General features: G+C 34.0%; 1 protein-coding gene across 1 annotated transcript; it reads left to right on the top strand.

Moving 5' to 3' along the window:
• The first annotated feature begins 320 nt into the window (after positions 1–320).
• LOC113332314 (thionin-like protein 2) lies at positions 321–623 on the top strand. The gene has a single exon (XM_026578869.1). The coding sequence runs from the start codon at positions 321–323 to the stop codon at positions 621–623; it is 303 nt and encodes a 100-aa protein (XP_026434654.1).
• Positions 624–10,576: the final 9,953 nt, after the last annotated feature.

Below are 10,576 nucleotides of genomic sequence, written 5' to 3'. Positions count from 1 at the left end.
TTTTGCTGAAACAAATAGAATATTATCTTCTTAATTATATGTAATCAATTGATTTGCAGATATTTTCATTTTACTTTCACAAATAAGATTTTCATTTCCTTACAAATGCTAATTTATGACGTCATCCAATAAAGAAAATTAATTCATTTTCCATTTTTAAAGTGCCCAAAGAGATATTTTTAATTTATTGCAAGGATACACTTATAGAACTATAAATTAGCCTTCGGAGCAGTAATCTCATCAAAGATTCTAAGAGAAACGAATCGCGGAACGAGACATAATAGAAAATGAAAGCGAAGAATATGAAGATGATTTTCGTGATGGCAATGCTAATATTGGGAATGTTTGTAGGAAAGAGTGTTGCTGGGAATGATTACGATCGGTGTTATGTAACATGCCTGGCATACTGTCAAGAATGGGTAGGAGCATCTCTTTGTCCTGATGAGTGTGAGAGAGAATGTAAATCGCCAGACCACAATAAGGTTACCGCGGTTACTGCTCGTAACTACTGCAAGCTTGGTTGTGCAGCCATGAATTGTAACAAAAACAATCCTCAAAATCTTAATGGAAAAGAAGCAAAAGATTGTTACAATGTTCACTGTGGTAATGAATGCACGAGGTAAGAAAACAAATTATATAAGACTTTCTTATTTCATTAACGAATTGAATATGATGCATAATAATTAATTATCTTTGCAATACAATGGTTCTTTTTTTTTTCCTTTGGTTTTTCCCTTATTTTATTTTATTTTTATTTTTTTGGGTGGGATGATTTAAATTCAATGTTGAAATATCAAAATTCGAAATATAATATTGGTAGCAAACTGATCAATATTCTTGACAAAACTCTTTCGAAAACAATTTCATTCATATCAAGATTCGAGTAGCAGATGGTGCGAATCCGTCGTGACATTATAAAACATAACTATCACGAAAGACGTAACATAATTTTCACGAATGACATTATCCAGCACTTAGGAAGTCACTTAGGGACACTATCGACTACTATACAGGCTCATTCGGTGAGGTTCACACAGCCAAAAATATAAAACCTACACTTGTTACACGAAATTGTAATGGCCTTCCTTATGTGTACACACACCCGTCGTGTAATTCCTGTCTAATAGATGTGCTTCAGAAAATAAAAAAAATCTCATCATCATTGTCTCTGGATTATATTTCGATCTTCATACTTCAAGGTTTCATCCTCCTGTAGCATTCGCGATACCACATAACATGACGCAAGACATACACGAAACCAAATGGAACTCTAGTGCTGGTCAATATTTGGGGCTAATTGGTAGGGACCCAAGTAGTTGGGATGGTCCATTATCTTTCAAGCCAGAGCTGTTTTTAGTATTTTTGCTGAGACGAAGACAATATTTTCTTTATTATATGTGATCAATCGGATATCAGTGTTCTGAAAACCGGTCCGGCCCGTTAGCCCAGTTGACCCAGTCACGTTTCCGGGCCCATACAACAGTGACTCAATAATTTCACTAAAAACCGGCTTATTTTGTGAGAAACAGAGACCCGGACGGGTTAACCCGTGATTCAGCCAACCATATCCGATTAAATGGGTCGATAAAAAGAATCTATTAAGTTATTCAAATCCAACATATTATCCAAACATGGAAATAATTTCACACAGACATGATGTATAATGAATTTTAAGATTTCCGATCGAAAGAAAAGTGAGGTTTATCTTCCAATATATCTTTTTTCCCTTTCTGTAAAGCATAAATTTTCAATCTCCTCCTCTCATTCATCATCAAGCTAAGAATCAAAATCACAAAACAATTTCTTCAAATCCTTCATCAACACACACTCGTATGAAGAGAAACAAAATCAATACAAATCCATCGTAAAAGAATTTACAGAAGAACAAGTAAATATAAAAGGGAAATTGTTATCGACTTGTTACAAAAAACAGGGAGAATAGAAGAAGAAAATGAGAAACTATAAATTATTTTTGGTTTTCCCTATTTCTCATCCCGTTTTTCCTGTTTCCCATCCCACTCTCAATTTGTGAAATAAATCTACGTTTAAAATCTTGTTTTTCCTATTTATCACCTATAAAAGTCTAACTTGATATTAGGGAAAATTCGGAATAGATCCCGTTTTCACGAATTCGTCTGGGGACCTATTCCATAACGAAAACTGTTAAGGAATCTATCCTGGAAAGAAAAAAAATTGTTAAATGCTTGGTATCCCGCATATTTGGGTATACGTTAGAGTGATGTTTTCACCTTCATGAACTAAACGACGACACTTTAATTATCTTCTCTGTAGAGAGAGAAACAGACCGCATAAACTTAAGGGGAATATCATTGATAGAGAGAAATCAAGAAACCAAGAAAAAGGAAGAGGGAGAAGAACTCAAATATCTGTTTGGTTTGGTTTTTTTCATCAACAAATCAACATCATGGTCATTCATAATGTTGCGACAGCTGCTCAAATCAACATCATGGTCATTCATAATGTTGCGACAGCTGCTAAATAGCAAAGTTGCAACAGCTGCACTATCTACTTTGTTGTTGCATAACGTTTGTTGTAATTTTAGTTTATATAAAATGTTCTATAGGGACTTCGATCATCTTTTTTTAAGCACAGTGTTTCCCTTTCCTGTTGGATTAACATACTTTATCCCTCTTCCTCTCCCTCTCACATGAAGCAAGACATGTATGAAAAAATCGGCATGCTCTCGTTACTATATCACTCTTATATGCATCTACACGCAAGGTCATGTTACCAAATTGCAAAAATGTTGGACTTGCCGATATAATTCACAAACTGAAATACCTTAACTTCAGCATCAATTACGGTGTTTTTCTTATAATGACCAAAAGCAATTACACCTCAAGTAAAAGTTGACAGAAGCAAAATCTTGCAGCACTGGACACCAATGTGGACTCTTCGCAGGCGTCACATTTGGCTTAGAGACACATTTCTTGTTTGGTGTTATCTTCTTTCTGCACTATTTCACTCTATCTAGTAAACCAGGAATTTCTATTCGGTGGGCCAAATTTTTTTCACAAAATTGGTCAAAAAGACCAAAACAAACATTTCTTGGGTGAAACAGACTGCTAGGTTTAGATACAGTTTATATGGACATTAAACAGAAAAATATTGTTCATTTAGCCAAAAAGGATATTTGACCCAGGAAAATAAAAACAAAAAAATATCAATCATCTAAAATACTCCTTAACTGCCAAACGCAACCATTGAACCATGGAAAAGCGCCAGTTCCTTTGCCTGACTGATTACATAAAAACTTGACCAAAATCTAGTCTTCTAGCTTGTCTTTCAAACTGAACTTGGTCTCTTGTAAACAACATCTTCACATACGACTGCATTCCTTGTAATCAACAACATCATAACCATTTAATCTTCAATCCCCTGTAACTCCAGCTGCCACAACTTCACTAGACACCAAGAATAAGAAGAAAATCCTTGTTATGCACCACCTTATATCACCAGTTCTCAGATTCGAACCATTATCCATCTGCATCTGTACTGAAACCTTCTCATTCTGCGACAACATCATCATAACTTCCAATTACAGAGACCCATTTGTAGCTTCTTGCCTGCTATCTCAGTATCACCAGCTTCGTTATTATAGCTACCAGCTGCATTTCATTCACACATTTCCCTCAATTGCCTCAGTTCAGCTTCACAGTAAACACCATCATCTTCTCTGGCCAACAGATGCAATCTCAGTCCATGCATTATCATAACAACCTTCCATTGCTTGTACCTGCATCTTCTTATCAGTCTCTGCTCCAATCTCTGCAATATCTCCTAACATTCATCTTTCATGCTCCAGCTCCAATGCTTGGCCTGCAATTCATACGCAATCCTCATCCATCAACACAGAGAATCCCATTTACTCCATTTCTGTCCAAATCTCACAGAGCTCTAGACACTGTATTCGATAGCACATTCATTTACAGCCTCAACCTCATAATCAGCCATTACAACTCCGTTCAGACCATTAGCTGCAGAACATTTCTTGTTCACCTGCAACATCATATTTCCATTGCAGACTCAAAACCCATTTTAACCACCAATGAAACTTCACAAAACTACAACCACCACTACTCCTTGTTCTTGAAATCACTACCAACAAACTCAGTTCAAATCCCACCTGTACCTCAATACCACCAGTTTACAGCCCAAGCTAACCTGCATCAACCCCATTACCATCTTCACTGTGTTCAAGAGCCAGCCATATCAATACAGATTCTTAACAATCCAGACATGTAGTTCAATAGCAACATCAAGACAACAAATTTCAGAAACCCATCTTCATTGAATCTGAACCAAACCCGTTCTTAATTCATCATCATAATCTTCCAACAACAGCAGCTCAACCTCGAATTCATTTGTTTATCAGCAAGAACAACATCTTCTTAGTCTCAGTTTCAACTGCAACCAAGCTCGGTCCAATCCTGCAGCTGCACCTTCAAAACGAGATGAAACTGATTTCATCCAGCATATTCCGATGAAAATAAAATTATATCATAGTCTATAACTAGATGAAATTAGTTTTCATCCTGCATATTTTGACAAGAAAACAATTATATTATAGTTTACAACTATATGAAATTGGTTTCATCCTGAGTATTCTTACGAAATTAAGGTATATCAATATGTAAGTTATATGAAATTGGTTTCATCCTGCACATTTGGCGAAAATACAACTATATGAAAGTTTACAACTAGATGAAATTGGTTTCTAGTTGAGTATTCTGACGAAAATGGTATATCAATGAATAAATTATATGAAACTAGTTTTCATCCTGCATATTTTGACAAAAAAACAAATATATTACAGTCTCCATACTCAGCATACCAATAGTTCCATTTCACGAACTTTAAAGATAAAGAAAAAAAGAAAAAAAAAACATGGTGAAATCATCTTCAACTGAGTTTTTGATTGAAACATGAGTGAAATCAATTTCATCCAGTTTCTATTAAAGATAAAGAACAAAAGAAAAAAAAACAGGGTGAAATCATACTACAATAACATACATATACCAGTTTGAAATGATGAAACCATCTCAACCCAATCTAAAACAGGATGAAACCATTTTCATCCTAGTTTCAACATGGGGGAAACCTAACTCAACACAATCCAAAACTGGATGAAACCAGTTTCATCTAAGTTTAAACATAAGCAAAAACAAATTCTGCCCGACCAGCATATAATGAAACCAGTTTCATCCTAGTTAAATATGGATGAAACAAAGTTCAACCCTATATTGAATTAGATGAAAATGATTTCATCCTGGTTAAAACACGGATGAAAACAAATTTTACTCAATCTTAGAAAGGATTAAACTGGTTTCATCCTAGTTTAAATTTTTATGAAAACAAATTCAACTCAATTCTAAAGCAAGATGAAACTAGTTTCATCCTATTTTAAACTTGTATCAAAACAAATTCAAAAGGGATGAAATCAGTTTCATCACCAGCAAACATGGATGAAAGAAAATTGAACTAAACCTAAAACATGAGGAAACCGATTTTGAATAAAATATAACTTTTTCTTCTCTTTAGTGCATCTAGGTATATGAATTCAATCAATTTTGTAAAATGGAATGTATACACAGGCAATATGCTTATTGCACCAAGTTTCATCCTACTTTAAATCAGCTGAAACTGCAGATTAAACCTGGATGAAGCCGGTTTCATCCTGGAATCAACACAATTTCACATCACAGAAACCAATTTCGCAGCATACACGCTGATTTCGTAACAAATTTCTCATTGACAACAATTTTGACCAAATTTAATTGAATCTAGATGGATGATTCCAGCTTTGTCCAATTTTAAATGGGTAATAAGTAAATTTTCCCTAATATTGAGCATGGGATAAGATTAGGGAGAAATTATGAAGCAGGTGAATCCGATTTCAAATCAGTAAAAAAAAAATGAAACGAAAGAAAACCTAAAATTTGTAGATAGAAATAGTAATTACCCTTTTTGTGGTGGCGATTAAGAGAAGATTTGATCCGGGTTTTTGGTGGTGGTGGTGATAAATACTTCTGATTGAGTCGACTTGGTGTTGATACTGATGAGGATTTTTGGTGTGGTGGAATTGGTGGTGGTGCTGGTGGTGGTGATGAAATTTTTTTGAAGAGAGAGTTTGATTTTCCACGGTGGTGATGACGGCGATGGAGAACGAGAGCTGGTAGCTTTTCAGATCTTGTTTTTGTTCGACGAAGAAGACGAGAAGAAATGATGTCAAGTAATGTGATATGAAGGGTAGTAACGTCTCTCCACATTAAAAGATTCTTTTGGTCATTTAACCCAGGCCGAATTCCTACCACTCCATTTGGCCCAGAAAAGGTGTCTTTTTGGCTATATAACCCATTTTCTGATTTTCTTTTTCATGGATTACTCAATTTCATTCGTCTCAACTGCTGGGAAATACCTAAATTGAACACTGTGCATAATACTATGTTCTTCCCTTCAAGTTCAAAGATGAGAATCAAATTTGTTTACCTTGTAAACAACGGTATATCTATAATGGCGTTACATTATATATACGAGAAGCAGATACGGAAACAAAAATTCAAATTTGTATATTGATAATAATAATCTTGATTTGATTTGCGGTTGAAAGCCGTCCATTTTTTCCAGTTTCTTAAGTTATTTTCTGGTTTGCGAAAATATTAAAATGATTATCTAATGGTAAAATATGCATTTTAAGATTTTCAATTACATTGAAACAATGAATAAGTGCTATATAATGTAACTAATCTGGATATACGCGGTTGAATCAATGAATTTTAACATTTTCAATTACATATATATAGAAAGAATGAATAAATGCTAGATTTTCATTTTTAGGACATATTCGTATTATCATAAGTACAAATACGTGGTTGAATCAATATAGGACAAGTATATAGTTTGAGATGCGTGTTTTACTCTCCTCTCATGTGACTAACTGCATGTAATCTACAATACCGTTGGATCTTGATTAAAAACGTAACAAACCTATACATGCATTATATGCCGCTGGATTTTGTTCGAGATACAACAATTTTATTTCGCTTTCTCCAGATAGTAGTGGACTGTCCAAATTTCTACCTGGGCTTTTTCATTTTCTGTAAACAATTCCATGGCGTAAGTAAGGTTTTGTTGGATTTGGGGTGGGCTACAACTTAGGTAACCCACCCCACATCCGTCACTGCTATCTACCTATTTCTTTCCCTTGGTCTCTAGATTTCTCTCTGCCTCCGTTTTCCCCTTTTAAGTTCCTCTTTGTTTCTCTATTTTTGGATCATCTATTCTCCTATAAATGATTAGGGTAAAAGGGGAAATTGCACACACATGTAACACCACACATGTGGGATACTAACCATTTAACGGTTTTCTTCTCTATTTAAGATAGATTCCTTGATATTTTCTGTTATGGGATAGATCCCCAAACTAATTAGTGAAAATGGAACATATTCCCAATTTCCCCTTGATATAATTATGATTATTACCATTTTTATTTGTATTTGTTCTTAGTCAATTTCCCCTTTTTATTATACGAAGCCATTAAAAGATCACATCAAGTGTTCCATAACAACTTGCGCTTGTGCTTGAAAATTTTAATCATGCCCATGTAAATTATGATGATAAAGGATGTAGTTTCTGTGGTGTGCTAGGGGTGGTGGTGGAAATTTAAATCATGCTTCGTATAAGATTCCACCATCAACGAAATTGCACTTGTAGGATCACTTGATCGTCTCTGTCTGAACCACCATCAGTCGTCAAGAACTGGACGATTATAAACTATAAAGGTCTCAACAATAGGAGTCTGATCAACTTTGACCTTCTCTGCGGAAAGTAACTAAACAGCTGCAAGGCAATTCTATACAGAAAACTTAAACCAATAACACTCAATTGTAAGGCATCTGATGTTCAAAGAGAAATACCAATACATACAATATGATCCAAGACAACAATAACACAAGGTCTTTTTGTATTAAATAAATTTTGCAGAAACCCAATATTCTGGGGAGAAAACTGCACAATTCTTACTTGAGTTTCATTCACTCATAAGAACCTATCAATACATGTTTTTCTAATTCATGATAGCTAACTCTGTCTGTTTTTCCCTTTTTCTAATCCCCCACTCTCTAACTGCCAGAAAGGATTTTAGGAAGAAAAGAAGGGTAGTAACTGCCCTTTTGCAGCTAGACAACTGACGGGTATTATATGGGAACCCATAAGGCAGATCAGAGTCGCCCACATTCGTTCGTATAATCGAAGGCTAGTTCATGCGAAAACTTAAAATAATTAAATAATCTAATTGTTCATAACCAACTCAGTCGATGTAATTGTAAACATGGATTTTATATACAATGATAGTCAAAATAGTTAAAAAAAATTAGGTTTAGTGTTTACCCCCTTTGGTTTTGATTTTCCTATGTGCAATTCCTAATTTTTTTTGGGAGGCATCTTTTGATGCAAGACAAAGATTTACAATTACAAGAAAAAATAGAAGAGAAGATGATTAAACATGGTGGTCGGAGGGTGGAGATGGAGATTGAGATCAACTTTAATTATTATTGTGGTTTTAACTTCCGGGTCTAAATAAAAAGTTAAAAAATAGGATTTAGGATTTCTGAAAATTTATTTGGGTGGTGCATATGATAATTGGGGATGCGATTTAATTTGGATGAGAAATAGGAAAAGTGGGGATGAAAAATGGGGAAAACCTTATTTTTAGATACAAAACAGAAAAGCAGGGAGACAAAAAAGTTTAAGAACCCCCAATTTTATCGTTATTTTTTTATTTGTTTATGGTTTTATTGACTTGACAAGTGGGACATTCAGAATTGGGAATAGCTATCATCTAAGCACTGCATGATTTGGAAAAAAGTTTGTTTTTGTTTTTGTTTTTTTATAATACAGTGGAAGTTGTATGCTACTTCCGACATAAACTAATCTGCGTATGACCCAGTGATCGGGGTTGACCCACGAATTGAACCACATGACCCATGATCCAGTAATTTTTCCGGTTTGATGTCCACGCCGGTTTTTAGAGCATTGTCTGATATTCTCATTTTACTGCCACAAATAAGATTTCCACGTCCTTACAAATGCTAATGTACGACGTCACACAATAAAGAAAATTAATTTATTTTCCATTTTTAAAGATCCCAAGAGATTTTAAATTTATTGCAAGAATATATTTATAAACTTTTAAATTAGTCATCGGAAAGTAACCATCTCATCAAAGATCCAAGAGAAACAAAGCGTGCAAAGAGACGTAATATAAAATGGAAACGAAGAATATGAAGATGATTTTCGTAATGGCAATGCTAATACTGGGAATTTTCGTAGCAAAGAATGTAGCGGATGATTACGGTTGGTGTTCAGGCTGAATGCTTGGCATATTGTGAAGAATGGGCAGTAGGAGCATCTACTTGTCCAACTCGTTGTAAGGATGAAAGTGCATCACGCCACAATAAGGTTACGAGCACTCCTCAAGATCTTAGTGGACAAGAAGTAAAAGATTATTCCAGTATTCACTTTGGTAAAGAATACACCAAGTAAGAAAACAAATTATATGAGACTTTGTTATATAATTAATGAATTGAATAAGTTGCATAATTATTAATTACCTTTGCAATATGATGGTTACTTGTTTCGGTTTGTTTTCTTATTATAATATATATGGAAATTGAATATAATGTTGGTAGTAAACTGATCAATATTCTCGATAATAATTTAAATTTTAAGCCTTTCAAAATCAATTTCATTCAACTCATGAATCAAATAGAAGATAGGTAACATTGTAAAACATAACTATCACCAAAGAGTGCTCGCAAATCAAATATAGGATAGGTAACATTGTAAAACAGCCAAGTTTAATATCTCATTCACAATCACTCTTGCACCGTGAGGAATGTGAGACTATTACACTTCATTATTACTCAGAATCTCTTATAGAAAACAAATGATGTTCACATATTGTTTTCTTTCACAAAAATATTTCCTTTGAAAAAAATAACATAAAGAAGAACTCAACTCTCTCAATTTGTTTTTCCAACCAAAATCTCTTTTTATATTAAAAGATTTTAACATAATTTAATCAAATATAATTATGGTGTAGTTAACACCATTAACTCCACAATATGAAACCCTCAAAGTTATAATGGTGTGGTGTTAACACCATTAAAAGCAGAAATATGAAACGGTCAAATTAATTATAGAAAAAATTAAGTACTTTTAATAAAGACTTAATTTTGCAAATAAAAATATTATTGGGATAAAATATTTTAAAAATATATTCCCAACACATCCCAAGTATTCCTAACCAGAGTTCCTAATTCTACAGGGTTATTTGTAATAATGACGAGAGATACAACCTTATCACCTGCACCATAACCTATAGTTTCATCGTAGAAAACAGTGTAATTGGTACGAGTCATAGACATCGTAATAACCGGGCTTATACAATAGGCTGCAACAAATCCTAGTTCAAGGGTGTTTTAGTAAATTGCATATATTTTTTTATATAAATGTAACCAAACCCTAAAGTTTCGGCAAAAGTTTTACGCAAAGA

Source organism: Papaver somniferum, unplaced genomic scaffold (assembly GCF_003573695.1).
Source record: "Papaver somniferum cultivar HN1 unplaced genomic scaffold, ASM357369v1 unplaced-scaffold_131, whole genome shotgun sequence".
Taxonomy (NCBI): Eukaryota; Viridiplantae; Streptophyta; class Magnoliopsida; order Ranunculales; family Papaveraceae; genus Papaver; species Papaver somniferum.
Note: the sequence above shows the minus strand (reverse complement) of the source record. Positions and strands in the feature narration are given on the sequence as shown.

Bases quoted from the DNA above. Each gene is read 5' to 3' on its own strand.
- LOC113332314 (XM_026578869.1), top strand. From the start codon at position 321: ATGGCAATGCTAATATTGGGAATGTTTGTAGGAAAGAGTGTTGCTGGG.